We start from the raw sequence: 23341 nt of genomic DNA, 5'->3' as shown, positions 1-23341 counted from the left end.
TAGTGAAATATCTAAGACTGAGAGAAAGTAAACTGAACCTCAAGCATAGGCAAGAATAAGACAACCAGAGCTCTCTTTCTGGGAAGGTTACAAATGTCAGTGGTCAACCAATGCTATCAGTATTCAAAGTCAGACTCTAGGTGTGGCCCATGTGTCTGTAATCTGGACATCCTGGGTCCCAGTACATGCTCAGAGAAGAATTTAGACAAAGGAGATGGAAGGAAGCTGTTTCCACAGGGAGAGATTTCCTTTCTACCTTGTTCTCAGTCTTCTGCTTCAAGGTAAGAAAGGGGCAATGACAGAGGACAAAGGAATAACCCTCCCTGGTAGAACATCTAGGTATGTCTTTCAAATTCCCAACTCCTAGAGATTATCTGAGATGGGCATAGTTCTTTCATAACTATAATACTGTGATGCCCAGATAGACTTTCCTTCTCTGAACTATGGAAAATCCCCTTCTAGTTACATGCCACACAAGAGCACTTCTATTTTTCTTCCCATGAACCATCCACAATTGTCTTCTCTTCCATTCAGCTTCTATATCCACCTATCTTTCTAGCCACAGGTATAATTCTTTCTCTGTACAGGTATGAAACTCACCTACTAGCAAAGTGCCCACATTAGCCATAACTTCTCCATCCACCTACCAAATCCAAGGGCTATAGGTTAGGTAAGATGCCAGAGGGCAACAGGTCAAGGGTGAAAAGGGAGTGTGTGCTTTTCTTCCAGTGAGCAAACATGGTAGAGTGGCTAGAACATGGGCTTTGGAGACAGACAGACCTGAGGTTGAATCTTGGTCCCTCACTTTGCTAGTTGTGTGACTAGCAACTTGGGTGAGTTGCTTAATTTCTCTGAGCTCCAGTTTCCTCATCTGTAAAATAGGACCAGCCTTGTAGAGTTGTGATGATTCAATTAGAGAAAGTGGGTAACACAGTGCCTGGCCTTTGTTAAGTGCTGATAAATGTCAGCTTTCCCGCTTAGGTTGTCACAGGACTTCAGATAAGTGGACACAGGAAAGGACTGGATGAGAGGTGACGTCAAAGGCCAGTACAGGAAAAAGACACAACTTGTACCCCTGGTCTAGGCAGTAGGAACATTTTAAAAGCTCCTCTGGGAACTTGCAGCCAGGAATTGACAAATGAATACTCAAGCGATTCAAGGCTGTGCCTGGAGAGCATTGTGACTGTGGGAATGGGTAGGGCTTGATGTCATTGGCACAGAGGCCATCAGCCATCTCTCTTATTCCAGATTGTTGCTTCTCCAACAAATCTCTACCAGTAGAAAACTCGAATTGTTATTAGTCAGAAGAGGGCGGAGGGCAACACCTCAAAAGCCTCAAACTAATAAACATGGACAATTATTATATGCACATTAAAAATAAAAATTTTTTCTAAAAAGCCTCAAACTAGAAAGCTGATAGTAGGTTTGAGCAGCAAAGTAGGGAGAAGGTTGCGACAGTCAAGATGAAAATAGGTATGTTCTCTTCAGGGCCCCAGGACAGTAATCCTATCTGATGACTATCACTGTTCCAGGGCTCAGTTTGCATACAGATTTGGGCATGCTTTGCTTGCAGACAGAAATATTAGACAGGAGGCTGGAGCCCTAAATGAGCTTACCACATTAGCTTCCATCATTTGCATTTCAGCTCACCCATCCTCCCTGCCTCGGCAGGAAGTGCCCAGCAGCTGGACGCCTCTCAGTGACGCCCTCCCCCTTCTTCATCATGGGGCAGGGGGCGCATAGCACAGCAGCAGCAACCAAACTTGGGATCAGACCAAGTCCAGCTTCTGCTTGTTTTATCTGTTTAACTTTGGGAAGTCACTCCCTCTTGTTGTATCTTAGTTAACTTGGTTATTACATGAGGATAAAAACAGTATCTCCTGATGGGGGATTGGGAGGAATAAATGGGGTACTCCATTTAAAGGGCTTACAGGGGTCCTCAAACTTTTTAAACAGGGGGCTAGTTCACTGTCAATCAGACTATTGGAAGGCCATTGGAGAGGGTGGCACATTCCACACATGCGCACTGTGGGCCCAGGACGAGTCGGCTGCTAAGCAGGACAGGCAGCGGTGGCAAAAACACCCAGCAGGCCGGTTAAATGTCCTCGGCGGGCCGCATGTGGCCTCCGGGCCATAGTTTGAGGACCCCTGGATATATCTGACACATAGTGAATGCTCAATAAATGTTATCATTATTATAATGGGCTACCCCAGGCCCTGCCCTGGGGCCCCTCTCGTATAAGGAACACACAGTTCTCCTGTTCTCTCCCTCGTCTCTCATGTCTGATGTCCACTACAGGAAGGAGCAGTACTTTCACCATCGATTGCTCAGGGTTTGAACAACATGGGGTGGATCCCGCTGCTCTGGATGTGGTGTTTGACAGAAAGGCCTTTCGTCCAGCCACCAACCTCAGCATCCCCACCCGAGTCAACATCTCCTTTACGATGTCTGCCATCAAAGACGTGGTGCGTGCTGGCCCCTCTAGTCATCCCTAGTGTCCTTAACTTTTTCCCAGCCCCTGGCAAGGTGGCCCCTAAAGCCCTTAGCCGCACTGCAGCTTCCTCCACCATTGCTATAGGGCATTTGCCTGGCATGGGGATCTCAAAGAAGCTTTGTGCCATTCAGCACAAAGGTGAGGTATAACAGCACATGGAAGAGAATCTTTTCTTCTCACCCTGGCTGCATACCAGTGTCCAGGATCCACCAGAGGTTCTGTTTGGATGAAACCCAGGCAATTGGTATTTGCGAGCTCTGGGTTATTCTAAGTTACAGCCAGGTTGAGAAGCACTGCTTTCCTCTAGCCCTGCGGTGAACTCCCCTGCCCGTGGCTGGACACATGTGTTTTGATCAAGCTTTTGTCCTAGACTTATAATGTTGGCCTTGATCACAGCATCCCCTTTATATACCTTGGAGGTTGGTCAATGAAAATGTGAAGGGGGGATGAAAAGACTTCTTACATGCTGGAAACAGGAAATTCTTTCGGCAGGATGAACAGCTACAGCTCTTGTCATCGTTCCTGTGGCTGGAAATGGTATGGCCAACACTTTATTCTCTCCCTTCATTTAGTGTCAGAAAGGATTTTAAACAAAGATATAATAATTAAGACTTTTTATGTACCTAACATCACTTTGGAACACATGAAGGAGAAACTGAAAACTCCACCATAATGGTGAGAGGCATCAATATACTGCTTTCAAAAGTTGAGTAGAAAAAGAATAAATGTATATAGTGATTTTTAACAGCATAATTAAGAATCTTAACCTAGACTGGGTGCAGCGGTTCATGCCTATAATCCTAGCAGTTTGGGGGGTTGAGGCAAGAGGACTGCTTGAGGCCAGGAGTTTGAGACCAGCCTCAGCAACACAGCGAGACTTCATCTCTACAAAAAATTTAAAAATTAGCTGGGCGTGGTGGTGAGTGACTGTAGTCCTAGCTACTTGGGAGGCTGAGGCAGGAGGGTCACTTGAGCCTAGGAATTCAAGGCTGTAATGAGCTATGATCACACCACTGCACTCCAGCCTAGGTGACAAAGCAAGAGCCTGTCTCAAAAAAATTTAAAAAAAATTTTTTTAAAGAAATTATGAACTTGAAATGGAGCGCATACATGTGAAAATCTACAGAATGTAGCCAAAGCATAACTCAGTGGAAAGTTTATATTTTAAGTGCATTGATTAGAAAACAAGAGGGGTTTAGGAAGAAAATGACTGGAAGCTTATTAGAAATGTACTTGAGGCAGGGTGCGGTACCTCACCTTACGCCTGTAATCCTGGCATTCTGGGAGGCCGAAGCAGGAGGATCGCTCAAAGTCAGGAGTTCAAAAACCAGCCTGAGCAAGAGCGAGATCCCGTCTCTACTAAAAATAGAAGGAAATTAATTGGCCAACTAAAAATATATAGAAAAAATTAGCCGGGCATGGTGGTGCACTTCTGTAGTTCCAGCTACTCAGGAGGCTGAGGCAGGAAGATCACTTGAGCCCAGGAGTTTGAGGTTGCTGTGAGCTAGGTTGACGCCACGGCACTCTAGCCCAGGCAACAGAGTGAGACTCTGTCGAAAGAAAGAAAGAAAAGAAAGAAAAGAAAGGAAAGAAAGAAAGAAAGAAAGAAAGAAAGAAAGAAAGAAAGAAAGAAAGAAAGAGAAAGAAAGAAAGAAAGAAAGAAAGAAAGAAAGAAAGAAAGAAAGAAAGAAAGAGAGAGAGAGAGAGAGAGGAAAGAAAGAAAGAGAAAGAAAGAGAGAGAGAGAGAGAGAAAGAAAGAAAGGAAAGAAAGAGAGAGAAAGGAAGGAAGGAAGGAAGGAAGGAAGGAAGGAAGGAAGGAAGGAAGGAAGGAAGGAAGGAAGGAAGGAAGGAAGGAAGGAAGGAACTTGATCTCAGGTCCCACCTAAGGTGACTGGCCATCCCAGCCTGTCCAAACTGAGGGTCCTCAGGTCATGGGACTTTCAATGCTAAAACCAAGAAAGTTCCTAGCAAACCAGGATAAATCAGTCACCCTACCCACTGGATCAGAATCTGCATTTCAACATGATCCCCAGGTGTTTCATATGCACAGTGAAGTTTGAGAAGCATTGATCTCATGCAAACCTTAATACCCATAGAACCTCTAATACCCATAGAACCCCCTTTTCTGGCCGTGGCTTCAAACTGCAGCTGCTGACATTAAAAGTACCTCAAGACTAGACAAGCCCACCCAGAGTTAGACAGTCCTTGAAGACATTTTCCAGAGAAAGTTACTCAGCCTTGGAAAAGAGAGCTGGTCACCACGAAGGCAAGAGAAGATAGTATCTAGCATCTGCCAAATAAGGGAAGACCACTAAGGCTCTTGGCTTCAGAGAACCCAAGGGCTTGTTCTCTCCTCAAAATAGAGACCAGTGGGAGATAATTAAGACCTTGCTAGATATTAATCCTAACATATAATAATCTCCAAACAACATTACAGTTTACAAATCCTTCCATCTGCCCTATTTCATTTATACCCACTACTACCCTTATTTCACACTGAGGAAATTCTAGCTCAGAGAGGCTGAGGTACTGATCTTTCAGCTCTAAATCTATGCCTACTATAAAAGGAAAGTATTTCCCCTGATCATCAGTAATTTCTCACTAAAGTAGAAAAGCAGAGGGGTCAAAATTTATAAAGAAATGAACACAGGAAGGTTCAATTTTATCTGTAATTATGATTACTTGGGGGAAAATACTGACTCTACAAAATTGGGAGGTAGATAAACAGATGTTATATTGTTTTATATATTTTACTATATGCTTGAAATATTCTATAACTTCTGTTTTTTTAAAGAGGAAATTGAAGGGCAGGAGAAAATAACTCCAATCCATGTCAGGCTCTCACCTCTCCTCCACCTGGCCTGTAGGTCTGGGATAACCCATTTATCAGCTGGAACCCAAAGAAGTGTAAGGGCATCACCAAGATCAGTGTGGCAACCAAGAACCTGTGGCTCCCAGACATTTTCATCGTTGAGTTGTGCGTATTGGGGGAAAGCTGGAGGGAAGTCCCATCTCCTGATATCAATGGAGATTACCATTGGGACTACCATAAGTGGTCTTTAGATGGCTAAGAAACAACCAGAGAGATAAGAGAAAAACAAGAGCACCTGCCTCCCACCTCATCTCTCTTCTAGCATGGATGTGGATAAGACCCCGCAGGGCCTCACAGCATATGTAAGTAATGATGGTCGCATCAGGTATAAGAAACCCATGAAGGTGACCAGCATCTGTAGCCTGGACATTTTCTACTTCCCTTTTGACCAACAGAACTGCACACTCACCTTCAGGTCATTCCTCTACACAGGTGAGTTGCAGTGGGGTCTCAGGGATGGGGTGAATGAAAACAACCAACAAGGCAATAAAAAATAAAATATAGGCCGGGTGCGGTGGCTCACGCCTGTAATCTTAGCTCTCTGGGAGGCTGAGGCAGGCGGATTGCTCAAGGTCAGGAGTTCAAAACCAGCCTGAGCAAGAGCGAGACCCTGTCTCTACTATAAATAGAAAGAAATTAATTGGCCAACTGATATATATATAAAAAATTAGCCGGGCATGGTGGCGCATGCCTGTAGTCCCAGCTACTCGGGAGGCTGAGGCAGAAGGATCGCTCGAGCCCAGGAGTTTGAGGTTGCTGTGAGCTAGGCTGACGCCACAGCACTCACTCTAGCCTGGACAACAAAGCGAGACTCTGTCTCAAAATAAAATAAAATAAAAAATAAAATAAAATATAAAGTAACTGTGAGTAAATGGTGACCAAGGAGTATGGGTGGAGCAAAGAATAAAGGCTCTTTGGATGCAAAAATATTTTCCATAAAGGCAGAACCCACATCTGTCTTGTTTATCACCATCCCAAGCTCCTAGCAAACTTCCTGGCATATGGTAGTTGTTAAAAAATATTTGCTGAATGAAAAGATGGGAAACAAGAGTGCAGTTGAGCTACGAAACTATATCCTTGGAAGATGATCTGGATGGGTCTCACTTTCAGTGGAAAAAATGTTGCTGGGCATGGAGAAAGAAGTGTGGGAGATAGCAGACACATCCCGGGACATCGTTCAGACCCACGGAGAGTGGGAGCTCCTGAGCATCAACAAGGCCTCTCCAAGGATGTTGGTGGGAGACAAACTATACGATCAGATTATGTTCTATGTGAGCTCGGAGGCCTTTGCTTTTCTTTCCTTGATTGCTCTTGCCCTTGCCTAGAATCTCCACCAAATGAGTATCTCCGAAGTTTCAAGGTCTCTCAACCTTACCACTTTCTGCCTGAGGCCAGAACTCTCTCTCCTGGCTGCCCAGCCTCACTCTCCATCCTAAAATTCATGGCTCTGGCCTAACCCTCTTGGCTGGTTCTATATCAGATTATGAAGCTGCATGCCACATAGCTCCAGATCCCAGGGTGTTATCAGACCAATGAAAAAGGCAGAGACAGAAACAATCGCTTCTATTCCTAGCAGTGAGCTGCTATTTCTGAATTTGGATTTCCTCCCACCCCATATATACTCCCCTCACTTCCCTCCCCACCAGGTGGCCATCAGGCGCAGGCCCAGCCTCTACATCATAAACCTCCTGGTGCCCAGTGGCTTTCTCATGGCCATTGACGCCATGAGCTTCTACCTGCCAGCAGAAAGTGGGAATCGCGCCCCATTCAAGATAACCCTCCTGCTGGGCTACAACGTCTTCCTGCTCATGATGAATGACTTACTCCCCACCAGTGGCACCCCCCTCATCAGTATGGCTCCTCCAACCTTTGGGAAGAGAAGAATGGGAGCTAGCTCAGGGAAGGGAGGTGTACTGGGGAAAGGAGTCTTCATGCTTGCCAAGGTGGGATCAGAAGAGAGAAGTCCTGGGTGGTCCCTCTGGCCCTCACACAGGCCCACCTTCCCTCCAGGTGTCTACTTTGCCCTGTGCCTGTCGCTGATGGTGCTCAGCCTGCTGGAGACTGTCTTCATCACCTACCTGCTGCACCTGGCCACCACCCAGCCCCCACCCATGCCGGGGTGGCTCCACTCCCTGCTGCTGCACTGCACCTGCCCAAGGAAATGCTGCCCCACTGCGTCCCACAAGGGGAACGAGGGCCTTGGCCTGCCCCCCACCCAGCTGCCTGGTGAGGGAAGTCGGCCCCCCACACTTGCTCTTCTCACACCCCCACTTTTCTGCCCCTGCTTCTCTCCCTGGGCAGATAACTTTCACAGCCTAGGGCTCAGTCTCTGTCTTTCTGTAGGTGTGAAGGAGCCAGAAGTGTTAGCAGGGCAGATGCCAGGTCCCAGAGAGGCAGAAGCTCGGGGCTCAGGATGGACAAGGGCCCAGCGGGAGCAGGAGGCCCAGAAGCAGCACAGGGTGGAGCTGTGGGTGCAGTTCAGCCACATGATGGACACCTTGCTCTTCCGCCTCTACCTGCTCTTCATGGCCTCCTCCATCCTCACCGTCATCGGCCTCTGGAACACCTGAGCATTTCTATCTGCTCCTGCAGATCCCAGCTGCTGCTTCTGGCCTCCAGGGACCAGCCAAGTCTTCACCCTTTCCCAAGAACCAACTGTCATATCCCCAAAGTTACCAGTCCCTGCTGTATTCCATGTATACCAATCTAGCCCTGCTGGTCAGTCTTATCCAGTCCCAAACATTTTCCCCTTGGTCCTGCATTCCGTTGGCTTCCCTCAGTCCTACCGTGTGGTTCTAGGACCCCTTTATGTCTTCTGCATAGCAGGTTTCTACCTCCTCTTCCTGCTAACTTGTCCCAATAAATCATTTTACAGAGATTTCTGGTTCTTTGTCATGTCATAGAGTAGAAACGTAAATATTCAGGACTGATAGTTTCAAAATATCACCTGTGCATTCCTTTGCCTATGATAAAGCTTTAATGTCATAAGGCTGCGGTCCCCAACCCCCAGGCCACGGACCAGTACCAGTCCATGACCTGTAAGGACCCCAATGCACAGCAGGAGGTGAATGTCAGGCACACAAGGGAAGCTTCATCTGTCTTTTTACAGCCGCTCCCCATTGCTCCCATCATTGCTCCACCTGCCGGCACCAACTGAATGGAAAAACTGTCTTCCCTGGTGCCAAAAAGGTTGGGGACCACTGTCATAAGGGATGATCCCGTCACTTTAAGTCCAAGGTGACAACTCTCCTATTTGAGAAGTTTTAATTCTCTTAGATGTTTTTAGAAACATATGTTCTTACTAATAGAGTCTTTTGATTCATCTTTTTCACTATCTTGTACTGATTTCATCTTAATACTCTCTCAATTCGTTTCATTTTATTCTTTTTCTTATTTTTCAAGTTGAATTCTCCATTAAAGGATTCTCAGTCTTTCTATAATACAAATTTTACTCTGAGAACAGCTTCAGCTATATCCCACAGGTTTTAGAATAAAGTGTTTCCTCTTCATTACTTCATAGACAATTTATAATTTGCTTTTATTTCTTCTTTGATCTAAAGGCTATTTGGGAGAGTTTGACTTAATGTCCATAGACAAGGGAGTTTTGTTATTGTTATCTTCTCCTTATTAATTCCCAGTTTTTTTAGTTTATGATCAGAGAGCATGGTCTTTAAATTTAAAACTTTTTGGACTTATAAAGCTTTCTGTCAGGCTGAATGCATGATTGGTTTTGTAACAGGTTTTGTTTTAGGACATTAAAAATGCATATATTCTCTATTTATATGTATATCTACTAAGTAGAGCGTATTGATTGCATTATGCCAGTCCTCTTCAGTGGTCCCGAACCTTTTTGGCACCAGGGACCAATTTTGTGGAAGACAATTTTTTCACAGACTTTGGGGTGGGGGGATGGTTTCAGGATGATTCAAGCACATTACATTTATTGTGCACTTTATTTCTATCATTATTACATTGTAATATATAATTAAATAATTATACAACTCACCACAATGCAGAATCAGGGGAGCCCTGAGCTTGTTTTCTTGCAATTAGACGGTCCCATCTGGTGGTGATGGGAGACAGTGACTGATCTGACAGGAGATGGAGCTCACGCAGTGATGCAAGCGGTGAGGAGCAGCTGTAAACACAGATGAAGCTCCACTCGCTTGCCTGCTGCAAGCAGTGTGGCTGGTTCCTAACAGGCCACAGACTGGTACCAGGGGTTAGAGACTGTAACTCTATATCATAGCTTATTTTTTGTCTCCCCTGGCCTATTAAAGTTCAAAACTATTTTATTCATGTTCTCTGGGTAGTTGTAGTTTTCCTTTTACATATATTTGATTGTTATGTTATATGATGCATAAAAGGATATGGTTACTATATATCCTTGAATTATACTGATTTTATCCTCATATAACGTCACTATTTGTTCTATTCAATGTGTTTGAACATGATTTCCATTAGTATCATAATGCTGCATATCTTGCTTTTGCCTGGTATATTTTTGCACATCTCTTTATTAATTTTTGATTAATTTTTGGCAGAGTCATATACATACAAGGTACAAATGTCAAAAGGCACATATGGTACCTATCTTTGTTTGCAGCCACCTAATTCTCTCTAGAAGCATCCACTGTTACTTTCTTTGTGCATCTTTTAGAGTACTTCTTTATTTTCCATCTTGCCTTGTCAATTTATTTTAGGTGCATTTTTGTAAACATAAAGCTGGATTTGGCCGGGCGCGGTGGCTCACGCCTGTAATCCCAGCTCTCTGGGAGGCCGAGGCGGGCGGATCGCTTGAGGTCGGGAGTTCGAAACCAGCCTGAGCAAGAGCGAGACCCCGTCTCTACTATAAATAGAAAGAAACTAATTGGCCAACTAATATATACAGAAAAAATTAGCCGGGCATGGTGGCTCATGCCTGTAGTCCCAGCTACTTGGGAGGCTGAGACAGAAGGATCGCTTGAGCCCAGGAGTTTGAGGTTGCTGTGAGCGAGGCTGACGCCACGGCACTCACTCTAGCCTAGGCAACAAAGCAAGACTCTGTCTCAAAAAAAAAAAAAAAAAAAAGCTGGATTTTATTTAATTCAATGTCTTCCTCTTGATAGATAGATTCACCTGTTTACATTTAACAATTTTTTTTTTTTTTGAGACAAGAGTCTCACTTTGCTGCAAGTGAGTGCCATGGTGTCAGCCTAGCTCACAGCAACCTCAAACTCCTGAGCTTAAGCAACCCTACTGCCTCAGCTTCCCAAGTAGCTGGGACTACAGGCATGTGCCACCATGCCTGGCTAGTTTTTTCTATATATATTAGTTGGCCAATTAATTTCTTTCTATATATAGTAGAGACAGGGTCTCGCTCTTGCTCAGGCTGGTTTCGAACTCCTGACCTCGAGCAATCCGCCCACCTCGGCCTCCCAGAGTGCTAGGATTACAGGCGTGAGCCACCGCGGGCAGCCCCGTTTACATTTAGAGAAAAAGCTGACACATTTGGTTTTATTCCTCCTGCATATTTCATGTTTACCATGTATATTCCTTGATGCTGTTTCCTCTATTTTCCATTCCTTTACTTTTGCTGACTTGATCTAGTTTCTGTTCATTTTTTTTCCTCCTGTAAAACAAAATCCTGCAATGCTTCTTAAATTCTGCTCATGATAATCTTTGAAACAGATATAATTAGAACTATATTTTTCCAGTAATACATGAAGACTAAATTATAATTCTGTGCCCCCTTTAGTGTTTTGCCTATTCCTCCCCCAACCCCAGCAAAGTGAAAACTTTTTTAAAAAACAATTTACTTTGTCACTCTTCTCCCTACCTTCACCGCAACAATTAGAATTTGCAAATACAGTCTAAAATTTTTAGAACAAAGCTATTATTTTTTCTTACAGTTTGACTCTTCAAAGATCATTGCATCCACTTTCAAGGATCATTGCTTTTTAGTAATGGTTTATTTACTCTATAATTTAACTCTGCAGAGGTTGAATATCCCCTTTCCAAAATGCTTAGGACCAGAAGTGTTTCAGATTTGGAATGTTTTTGAATTTTGGAATATATAATGAGATATCTTGGGGATAGGACCCTAGTCCAAACACAAAATTCATTTATGTTTCATATACACCTTATACATGTAGCATGAAGGCAACTTTATACAATATTGTTGATAATTTTGTGCATGAAAAAATGTTTTGACTATGTTTTGACTGCAACCCTTCAAAAGAGGTCAGATGTGGAATTTTCCACTTGTGGAATCATGTCAGCACTCAAAAAGTTTTGGATTTTGGAGCATTTCAGATTTCAGATTACAGATGCTCAACCCATATATTCCAAGATCCACAGTTTATCTCAGTTTCTCTCCTCTTTGTCTTCTTCTATCAAGAAAATTTTGTTCTGTTTTAATTGCCGCCTGGTTAGCACACTTTTCTTGAGTATTTTCTTCCAGTAGTGTACTGGGTATATGCTCTGACTCCTTGTGTGTCTGAAAGTATCTTTTGTTTTGACAGATAACATTTTCTTGGCTAGGCATAGATGGTATAGGTATATAATCGCAGTCCCCCACCCCCCGCACCCAATTATCTATACCTGTTATTCTAGTTTCCAATGTCTTAGATGAGAAATCCAAGGCTGCTCTCATTTCTCTCCCTTTTGAATGGAATATCTGAATGCTTAGAAGAATTTCTATTTATCCTGGGAATAGACCGTATCTAGATGCATGTGTGTGTGTGTGTGTGTGTGTGTGTGTGTGTGTGTGTGTGTGTGTTTCCATTGACTCTGTCTGTCTCTCAGTGATCCTTTTCAACATGAATATTCAAATCTTTCTTCTACTTGGAGGATTTATTTCCAATATTTAAGTAACACCCTACTCTTTTCCATCTGTTCTTTTCCTGTTCTGGAACTTCTGCTATTCACAAGGTAGGTCTCATGTATCTGTCCTCAAACTATCTTTTTTTCTCATGCTTCATTTCTTTGTGGTTTGGCTTTGTGTTATGATCAATCTTTCAGACAACCAATTCAGTTCTCAGTAGTGACCATTTCTGCTCTCCATTCATCTATTGAATGTTTTAATTAAAAATAAGGCTTTTCATAAACTCTTTTAGTGTTCTAATCCCATGTCCTAGAAACTACCTTCTCTTCATCATTACTCCTACTTCAGTATAAGCCCCTGTCCTCAATATTCACGTGATCATTGAAGTGGTTAATTTTATGTGTCAACTTAGCTAGGCTATGGTGCCCAGATATCTGGTCAAACACTAGTCTAGATGTTGCTGTGAAGGTATTTTCTTACATGTGGTTAACAATCAGTAGGCTTTTAATAAAACAAGTTACCCTCCATAATTTGGGTGGGTTTTATCCAACCAGTTGAAGTCCTTAAGAGCAAAGATTGATGTTTCCTAAAGAAGAAGGAATTCTATGTTCAACATCTCTAACCATCAGGGAAATGCAAATCAAAACCACAATGAGATATCACTTAACTCCAGTGAGAATGTCCTTTATCAAAAAGTCCCCAAACAACAAATGCTGGTGTGGATGCAGAGAGAGAGGAACACTCCTATACTGCTGGTGGGACTGCAAACTAGTTCAACTTCTGTGGAAAGCAATATGGAGATACCTCAAAGCGATACGAGTAGATCTACCATTTGATCCAGCAATTCCACTACTGGGCATCTACCCAAAAGATCAAAAGTCACTTTATGAAAAAGACACCTGCACTCGAATGTTTATAGCAGCACAATTCACAATTGCAAAGCTATGGAAACAACCCAAGTGCCCATCAATTCATGAGTGGATTAATAAAATGTGGTATATGTATACCATAGAATACTACTCAGCTTTAAGAAACAATGGTGATATAGCACCACTTGTATATTCCTGGATACAGCTGGAACCCATTCTAATAAGTGAAGTATCTCAAGAATGGAAAAACCAGCACCACATGTACTCACCAGCAAATTGGTATTAATGGACCAACACCTAAGTGGACATATAGGAGTAACATTTATTGGGGGGTGGGAGGGGAGAGGAGGGTAGGGGTACATACAACCACAATGAGTAAGATGTGCAATGTTTGGGGGATGGACATTCTTGGAGCTCTTACTCGAGGGGAGAGGGGGGCATGGGCAATATAAGTAACCTTAACATTTGTACCCCCATAAAACGCTAAAATAAAAAAAATAAAAAAAAAGAAGAAGGAATTCTGCCTCAAGTCTACAACATAAAATCCCTGCCTATGTTTCCAGCCTGCTGGCCTGCCCTGCAGATTTTGGACTCAGACTGCAACATCAATTCTTCCCTGAATCCCACCCAGCCTGCCACCCTCAGCCTGTCTTACAGATTTAGCCCCCACGATCATGTGAACTAATTCTTTAAAATAAATATCCCACCCCCTTTTCTCTCTTTCTCTCTCTCTCTCTCCATGAATACATATATATATATATATACACACACACACATATATATAGTGTGAGTGTGTGTGTTTTGTTTCTCTGGAGAACCCTAATGCAGTTGTGCTTCCTAAGACAGAGTCCCCTTAAGTAAATTGTAAGTTTTCTTTGCTTGTGATTTTGTGTCCCCTCATCACCTATTTGGCCACACTGTGAGATTCTTTTGAAGAAGAGCAAACTGTCTTAACTATGGAAGGCCTGGAATAGACTGCTTTTATGAACCAGTGAGGAAACATTTTCCTTTTATGGAAGCACACGGAGGGCATTTCTCAATTCTCAGGTCAATCCAGTAGCAGGTAGCAATCCTCCCCCATCCTTGGGGACTGAGAATAACTGAACACCTCAGTGCAATTTCCCCTGTCCCCAACATGAACCAGACAGGCCATCCAACAACCACAGCAGCAAACAGAGGCAGCTCTTCCCCAAGTTCACAGTCTTCCACTTGCTAGGCCCCTTTAAAGGACTGTGAAGTTCTGGTCTTTACACCAACCTCAAAGAGAGACAAGCTTTCTCCTCGATACTGATCCATATCACTCAATTGGGACCAAGAGAGGGAAAACAAAAGCACAGATCTGACCATCCCCCTTATTTCCACTGTCTCATCTCTTTTCACTGTCTTATTTTCCCCATAATCCCCCAGGATATTAGGGGTTAGACTTTTTCCTACATCATATCATCATTCTTCCCGACTCTAGTTTCTTGACTAAATGGCAGACAAAGTTACCTTCCTAGATTCTGACCAACCAAGCCTGGTGCTTTACAGTATGATTAAAAGGATATAAAAATGAATAGAAATTTCTTTCATTCTCATACTGTCTATTATCTTGCTACATAATCATATTTTTAATATAATCCATTAAATGTTGCCTTTTTCAAAACTTGGGTTATTCGTTTTTCACAAATTGTAAATTTATAGAGAGAGGGAGAGAGGGAAGTTAATCAAAAGAAATTTAAGAGGCTGGGCATGGTGGCTCACGCCTGTAATCCTGGCACTCTGGGAGGCTGAGGCAGGAGAATCGTTCAAGGTCAGGAGTTCAAAACCAACCTGAGCAAGAGTGAGACCCCATCTCTACTGAAAATAGAAAGAAATTAATTGGCCAACTAAAAATATATAGAAAAAATTAGCCACGCATGGTGGCACATGCCTGTAGTCCCAGCTACTCTGGAGGCTGAGGAATGAGGATCACCTGAGCTCAGGAGTGAGGTTGCTGTGAGCTAGGTTGACGCCATGAAACTCTAGCCCGGGCAACAGAGTGAGAGTTTGTCTCAAAACAAACAAACAAACAAACCAAAAAAGCTTTGTCATTATAATGTGATCTTTTCAATTTCTAATAAAGCTTATCAATAGATTTGTTTTGGACAGCATTTACCTGATGCATCTTTTCACTTTCAGCTTTTCTGAGTATTTATGTTTTATGAATGTCACCTGTAAACAATATATTACAGAATTTTATTTCTCATCCAGTCTTTATGTGAATAATAAAAAGATCTTAGAATGTTTTAACTCTAATCACCTCCTTCCTGATTAATGTATATAAATAGTCGAACACTTTCTTTTAATCCCCCATCTTAGATATTAACATTATTCTATATCATCAATGTTTGTTTATATTTACTCACACACTGAGCATTTTCTTTCCTAGAACTTCCACCTTGCATCTCAGATCTTTGTTTCAGAGTTTTCTCCTACTTGGGGTATATCGTTTAACAGGGTTATTCAATAGAACTCTCTGCAATGCTGGAAATGTTCTCTCTCTGCACTGTCCAATATAGTAGCCACTAGCCACAGGTAGTTATTGTGCACTTGAAATATGGCAAATGTGACTGCATTACTAAATTTTTAATTTTGTATAATTTTAATAGTCATATGTGGCTAGTGGCTACCACACAAGACAATGTAACTTTAGAAGTTTCTTTAGTAAAAGTCTTTTAAAAATTTTTTTGTATTGCTATATAATAGTTGTGCATATTTTGGGGGTACATGTGATATTTTGATACATGTGTACAGTGTGTAATGATCAAATCAGGATAATTGGGATATCCATCACCTGAAACATTTATCTTTCCTTTGTGTTGGCAACATTACAATTCTTCTCTTCTAGCTATTTTGAAATATATAATGAATTATTGTTAACTATAATTTCTCTACTGTACTAACAAATAATAGAACTTAATCCTTCTATCTAACTGTATTTTTGTACAACTTAACCAACTTTCCTTCATCCTCCCCTGAGTAAATGCCTTTTATGGCCAATTGTCTCCATTTTTATTTATCTGAAAATGTATTTATTTTAATCTTGTTCTTGAAAGATAATTTTTCTGGGAAGACAATTCTAGGTTGATGTTACTTTCTCTCAACACTTGGAAGATGTTATGCCATTATCTTCTGGCTTCCATTTTTGCTCTAGTAAAGTCGACCTAATTTGTTCCCTTTTAGGTAATACTGCATGTATTTTCTCTCTCTGATTGTTTCTAATATTTTTTGTTTTGTCTTTGGTGTTTTGCCACAGTGTTGCTAACCTACAGCTCACCAGATTCAAGGACTCCTTCCTGTCCAGGCATTGGAAGAACTCTGGCTTTTCCCCCTGGTTAAAGCTTTTTAAAATTTCTTTCAGAGACAGGCCTTGCTCTGTTGCCCAGGCTGGAGTACAGTGGTGTGATCACAGCATGATCATAGCTCACTGCAACCTCGAACTCCTGGGCTTAAGCGATCTTCTTGCCTCAGCCACCCCAGCAGCTACCCACTATCACCTGGCTAACCCTGGTCAACTCTTTAGGAGGGAGTTCCTACAGCAGAACTCTTGCCACCTGTGACCTGTTTTTGTGGTGAGCAACCATTCCAGTGTGCCAAGGATTGAGCAGTTTCCCTCAGTCAAGGCTGCAGAAGTTTCAGTGCTAAAACTGGGACACTCTTAGGCAAATGGGGACAGTTGGTCACCCTACCTACTTCTCCTCCTTCATACAACAGCCTCCCCCATCCTGGAGCACACACATTCCTCTGGGGAGGCTGGACAGAGCAAGTTAGGCACAGCTTCACACTGTTCCTACAATTCCTCCCGCCTCTAGATCCAAGATCCTGATGTTCAGGCTGATCTATTTGGCTATTGTTTTTTTCCTGGCAATGCTGTCTCAGGAACTCTATTGTCTCTCTCCAGTCCAGCCTCATTCAGGAAGCTTAAGCTCTCTTCAAGAGCATTGGTCTGTACATGTCTGGACCCGGAGCAGCCAGGTAGAATTCTCTTCTACAGGGCTCTGAGGTCCATGAACATCATAGATGTGGCTGGCTCCCACTCACAGCCCTGGAATGCTAAAAGGTACCTAACCAGTCCAGTATAATAGGCGAGGAGGTCGGTGCATAACACAGCAATGAGCTCTAGGGGGCGGTGTTGCCTAACTCCACAAGCCACCCTTCAGCATCTCATCAGGGCCCAACCAAAGTTGTGTATTCATTGTTAGTGACTTTATTTTGGTTTTTTCTCTCTTCTCTCTGCTTAAGTTTTTTGTTTGTTTGTTTGGTTTGTTTTGTTTTTTGGAGGGACAGAGTCTCACTATGTTGCCTGGGCTAGAGTGCCATGGCGTTAGCCTAGCTAACAGCAACCTCAAACTCCTGGGCTCAAGCAATCCTACTGCCTCAGCCTCCTGAGTAGCTGGGACTACAGGCATGCGCCACCATGCCCGGCTAATTTTTTCTATATATTTTTAGTTCGCCAATTAATTTCTTTCTAATTTTAGTAGAGACGGGGTCTCGCTCTTGCTCAGGCTGGTCTCAAACTCCTGAGCTCAAGTGATCCTCCCGCCTTGGCCTCCCAGAGTGCTAGGATTACAGGTGTGAGCCACCACGCCCCGCCTTCACTTAAGTTTTTAAGTGAAGTTTCTGTTTAAAAATCTCAACCTGTTTCAACTGAACTATGGATAAAATTTAAAGGATATTTTTCTCCCAAACCTCAGCCTGGAAAATAAGGAGGATTGTTATACCTCTGGAGGCTGGATATATCTCCAGAGAAGACAATGAGAACAGGCAAGAACTCAGAATTTTATTTCTTTTGTCATTTTCTAGCAATCTGGGATGTGGACAGTAAATATCTCAGTTATCCTGTAGCATATGTAGAACACTTAATTTTCAGAACAACTCCAGACCCAAATATAACTAGAAAAATAAACATCACTCACCACAGTGAACAACCAGCTCTGACCACTGAGCAACAATTGAGCCCAGCTGAAAAGCACAAGAGGCCCTAAGATTTATCCTGAAAGTGCTCTGCCAGTTGGATGCATCCTATTACCAGAGTCCTGACTCTCAAGCAATAACTAGAAAAGGTCAGTTCTTACATACATATCAAGGGTGTCCTGAAGTGGGCATATCCTACATTACTTTGACATATTTACAAGTAGAATCTGGGGAAGAAAAAGTGCCATTTTATAAGTTAGAAGAAAACATAAAGGAAAAGCTTCACGGCATTGGATTTAACAATGATTTCTGAAATGACAACAAAAATACAGGCAACAAAAGAAAAAATATATAAGTTGAACTTCACCAAAACTAAAATTTCTGTACATCAAAAGACACTAGTAAAGGAATCAAAAGCCAATCCACAGCATGGGAGAAAATATTTGCAATCATAATCTAAGAGGTTGATGTATGAAGAACTACAATTCAACAACAACAAAAACAACCCAATTTAAAAACAGGCAAAGGACTTGAACATTCATTTCTCCAAAGAAGACATAGAAATGAACAATAAGCACATGAAATGATGTTCAACATCACTAGTCATTAGAGAAATACAAATCAAATCCACAATGAGACCACTTCGCACCCATTAGAATACCTATTATATTTTCTTTTATTCCTTTATTTTTTTTTTTTCCATTTTCAGTTGGCCAATTAACTTTTTTTTTTTTTAGTAGAGACGGGGTCTCACCCTTGCTCAGGCTGGTCTTGAACTTCTGAGCTCCAACGATCCACCCGCCTCGGCCTCCCAGAGAGCTAGGATTACAGGCGTGAGCCACGGCGCCCGGCCTATATTTTCTTTTAAAGAAAAAAAAAAAGAAATGTTGGTAACCATGTGAAGAAATTGGCACCCTTATGCACTGTTAGTGGGAATGTAAAATGGTGCAGCTGCAATAAAAATAGTATGGCAATTCCTCAAACAATTAAATATAGAATTACCATATAGTACAGCAATTCCACTTATCTTGGTATAAGCCCAAACTAAGTGAAAGCAGAGACTTAAATAGATATTTGTACACCTAGGTTCACAGTAGCATTATCCACAATAGCAAAAGATAGAAGCAACCCAAGTGTCCATTGACAGATGTGGTATGTACACACAATGGAATATTACTCAGCCTTTAAAAAAAAGGAAATTCTGAAACATGCTACAGCATGAACGAACTTGAAGATAATTTGCTTAGTGAAATGAACCAGACATCAAAGGACAAATATGGTATGATTCCTCTTATACAAGCCACCTAAGTAGTCAAATTTAGAGACAGAAAGTGGAATGGTGGTTGCCAGGAGCAGGGGGTTATGGGGAATGGGGAGTTAGTGTTTAACGGGTACAGAGTGTCAGTTTTACAAAATGAAAAGAGTTCTGTGGATGGATGGTGGTGATGATATCACAACAATGTGAATGTAATTAACACTACAGAACTGTACACTTAAAATGGTTTAAGATAATAACTTTTATGTCATATGTATTTTTACCGTAATATTTTTTAAAGACCTCAGCCATGGGAGAGCCAGGATACTTTTGTTTGTTTACAGTTGACCAGATACTCAGTTAACTGACTGGCAACAACCAGTCATTCATTCAACAAATATTTATTCAGCATCTGCCATGTGCCAGTTACTCTTCTAGACACCTGGAATACAGCAGTGAACAAAACACTCAGAAAGCTCTGCTTTTCACAGAGCTTACATTCTAGACTGATTTTATATGCAAGGTTCATTTTGAAATCTAAATGTGGAAAAAGAACCAGAACTGACACTTAGCAAAAAAATACAAATGGTCCCTTTAACATATGAAAAGACGTTCAACCTCACTCAAAATAAAAGAAATGAAAATTTAAATTACACCTTTTCCCCCTTATAGATTGGCAGAAAGTCCAAACCGTTGACATCTGTTGGTGAGGCTATGGTGAATTAGGCACTCTCTTACATTGCTGGCATAAGGGTAAAATGGCACATTACCCATGGATAGCGATTAAGCAATATCTCCAAGTTCCACCAACGCCTCTGCAGGCTTCCCAGCAAGTTTAACAGCATAACCCCTACCATAGAAATTGTATCCAATTTGAACCAGACACTACCCTTTAAGAATAAATTCTGGCTGGGCATGGTGGCTCACGCCTGTAATCCTAGCACTCTGGGAGGCCAAGGCGGGCAGATTGCTCGAGGTCAGGAGTTCGAGACCAGCCTGAGCAAGAGCGAGACCCCGTCTCTATTATAAATAGAAAGAAATTAGCCAAACAACTAAAAATAGAAAAAATTAGCCAGGCGCGGTGGCACATGCCTGTAGTCCCAGCTACTCAGGAGGCTGAGGCAGGAGGATTGCTTGAACCCAGGAGTTTGAGGTTGCTGTGAGCTAGGCTGATGCCGCAGCACTCTAGCCCAGGCAACAGAGTGAGACACTGTCTCAAAAAAAACCAAAAAGAATAAATTCTAAGAAATAAATGCAAATTTATAAAGATACATAGGAGTATGCTTGTTATAGCCTTATTTGTAATTGTAAAATCTTCCAAAAATATGAACATTTATCAATAAAGAAATGGTTGGATAAAAAAATGGTATATTCATACTACAGAATATTGTAGAATCATTGAAAGTAGCTAGGTTTGTCTACATTCCACCATATATCAAATAAAAATTAAGTTGCAGACAAAAATGCATAATCATCATCATCATAGCTAATATTAATACATTAACAATATGTCAAACACTATTCTAAGGGTTTTTCATATATTACTTCATTTAAATTTCACAACAACTTTATGAGACAAGTACTATTATTATCCCATTTCAAAGATGAAGAAGACCAGACATAGAGAGATTAAGTAACCTGCCCAAAGTTACCCAGCCAGAAAAGGTACCCAGACTGGGGCCTGGAATGGAACCCAGGCAGTCTGGCTCTGACATATCAGCATATAATAATAAAGTAAGGGCCGGGCGCGGTGGCTCACGCCTGTAATCCTAGCTCTCTGGGAGGCCGAGGCGGGCGGATTGCTCGAGGTCGGGAGTTCGAAACCAGCCTGAGCAAGAGCGAGACCCCGTCTCTACTATAAAATAGAAGGAAATTAATTGGCCAACTAATATATATAGAAAAAATTAGCCGGGCATGGTGGCTCATGCCTGTAAGTCCCAGCTACTTGGGAGGCTGAGACAGAAGGATCGCTTGAGCCCAGGAGTTTGAGGTTGCTATGAGCTAGGCTGACGCCACGGCACTCACTCTAGCCTAGGCAACAAAGCGAGACTCTGTCTCAAAAAAAAAAATAATAATAATAATAATAAAGTAAGTATACTGTCTCTAAGCAAAATTCTAATTCTGTGTTTGAATATGTGTGGATATAGCTATACTATATTTGAACATGTGTGTATGGTGTATATATGCGTAGGCATATATTATATCTCTAGTTCTATATATATAAAATTAAGGGGGAAGTGGAAAGAATGCTCATCAAATTGTTAAGAATGGTTTAACTTTGAGGGTTGGGTAAGATGAGAGAAGTGGGGGAAGGAATTTTTCTTATTTATGTAGTTCTGTGTGTGTGTGGTTATGTATGTGTGGTTTTCAGTATCTTTTGAGTAAGTTTTTTTTTTTTTAGCATATTATGGGGGTATCAGTGTTAAGGTTACATATATTGCCCTTGCCCCCCCTCCCCCTTGAGTAAGTTTTGAACAAAAATTAACAGAGTAAGACAGTCTCCCTGAGGCTCATTTATTAAAATTGTATCCATTCAGTTACCTTTCTACAGAATTGCAAGACCTGGATTACCACATGCACAAGTGCCTTCTGCAGCAGATTCACCACTTCTCAAGGTTGCAGGAGTCATTTAAAAATGTCTACAACTGTGAGCAGACAACTTGCAGAATGGGAGAAAATATCTGCAAACTAGGCAACTGACAGAGAACTAATATCTAGAATTCACAAGGAACTCAATTCGACAATAAGAATAAAAATACAAATAACCCCATTAAAAACTGGACAAAGGACATGAATAGACATTTTTTAAAAGACATACATATGGCCAACAAGTATATGAAAAAATCACTAATCATCAGAAAAATGCAAATTAAAACCACCATTGAGATACCATCTCAGAATGGCTATTATTAAAAAATCAATGTAATCCTAGCTCTCTGGGAGGCCGAGGCGGGCGGATTGCTCGAGGTCAGGAGTTCGAAACCAGCCTGAGCAAGAGCGAGACCCCGTCTCTACTATAAATAGAAAGAAACTAATTGGCCAACTAATATATATAGAAAAAATTAGCCGGGCATGGTGGCACATGCCTGTAGTCCCAGCTACTTGGGAGGCTGAGACAGAAGGATCGCTTGAGCCCAGGAGTTTGAGGTTGCTGTGAGCTAGGCTTACGCCACGGCACTCACTCTAGCCTAGGCAACAAAGCAAGACTCTGTCTCAAAAAAAAAAAAAAAAATCAAAAAATGTTGGTGAGCATGCTAAGAAAAGGAAACACTTATACACTGTTGGTAGGAATGTAAATTAGTAGAACCTCTATAGAACAGTATGGAGATTTCTTAAAGGACTAAAAACAGAACTACCATTGGATCCAGCAATCCCACTGCTGGGTATCCACCCAAAGGAAAAGAAATCTTTGTGTATCAAAAAGACACCTGCATGGCCAGTGCGGTGGCTCACCCCTGTAATCCTAGCTCTTTGGGAGGCCGAGGTGTGCGGATTGCTCAAGGTCAGGAGTTCAAAACCAGCCTGAGCAAGAGCGAGACCCCCTCTCTACTATAAATAGAAAGAAATTAATTGGCCGGCTAATATATATATAGAAAAAATTAGCCGGGCATGGTGGCACATGCCTGTAATCCCAGCTACTCGGGAGGCTGAGGCAGTAGGATTGCTCGAGCCCAGGAGTTTGAAGTTGCTGTGAGCTAGGCTGACTCTACAGCACTCACTCTAGCCTGGCAACAAAGCCAGACTCTGTCTCAAAAAAAAAAAAAAAAAAGACACCTGCATGTTTATCACAGCACTATTCACAATAGCAAAGACATGGAATCAACCGAAGTGTCCTTAAGCAGATGATTGGATAAAGAAAATGTGGTACATATACACAATGGAATATTATTCAGCTATTAAAAAAGAATGAAAGCATGTCTTTTGCAGCAACATGGAAGGAATCGGAAACCATTATCTTTTTTTTTTTTTGCCAAACAAGTCAGTTGTCTGAGGAAACCATTATCTTAAGTAAAACAATTCGGAAGGCCGAACTCTGAATGTTCTCACTAATAAGTGGGAGCTAAATAACATGTCTACATGGAAGCAAAATGTGAAATAATAGACAATGGA

At 41.9% G+C, this 23341-nt stretch overlaps 1 protein-coding gene across 1 annotated transcript; it reads left to right on the top strand.

Annotated features, from left to right (window-relative positions):
- Positions 1-214: 214 nt before the first annotated feature.
- On the top strand, positions 215-7937 carry LOC105855778 (5-hydroxytryptamine receptor 3E). Its single transcript, XM_076003554.1, has 8 exons — positions 215-281; positions 2300-2466; positions 5363-5472; positions 5630-5799; positions 6478-6638; positions 7014-7218; positions 7378-7593; positions 7711-7937. The coding sequence occupies exons 1-8, from the start codon at positions 215-217 to the stop codon at positions 7935-7937; spliced, it is 1323 nt and encodes a 440-aa protein (XP_075859669.1).
- The last annotated feature ends 15404 nt before the right edge of the window (positions 7938-23341 follow it).

Source organism: Microcebus murinus, chromosome 1 (assembly GCF_040939455.1).
Source record: "Microcebus murinus isolate Inina chromosome 1, M.murinus_Inina_mat1.0, whole genome shotgun sequence".
In the NCBI taxonomy this organism is placed as follows: domain Eukaryota; kingdom Metazoa; phylum Chordata; class Mammalia; order Primates; family Cheirogaleidae; genus Microcebus; species Microcebus murinus.
The sequence above is the reverse complement of the archived record's forward strand: the minus strand, read 5'-3'. Positions and strand labels throughout refer to the sequence as shown.

Excerpts from the sequence above, each read along its gene's own strand:
- LOC105855778 (XM_076003554.1), top strand. The coding sequence starts at position 215 with ATGGAAGGAAGCTGTTTCCACAGGGAGAGATTTCCTTTCTACCTTGTT. Across the intron at positions 6,639-7,013 it reads ACGATCAGATTATGTTCTAT|GTGGCCATCAGGCGCAGGCC; the intron begins GTGAGCTCGGAG and ends CCTCCCCACCAG. Across the intron at positions 7,219-7,377 it reads CAGTGGCACCCCCCTCATCA|GTGTCTACTTTGCCCTGTGC; the intron begins GTATGGCTCCTC and ends CCTTCCCTCCAG.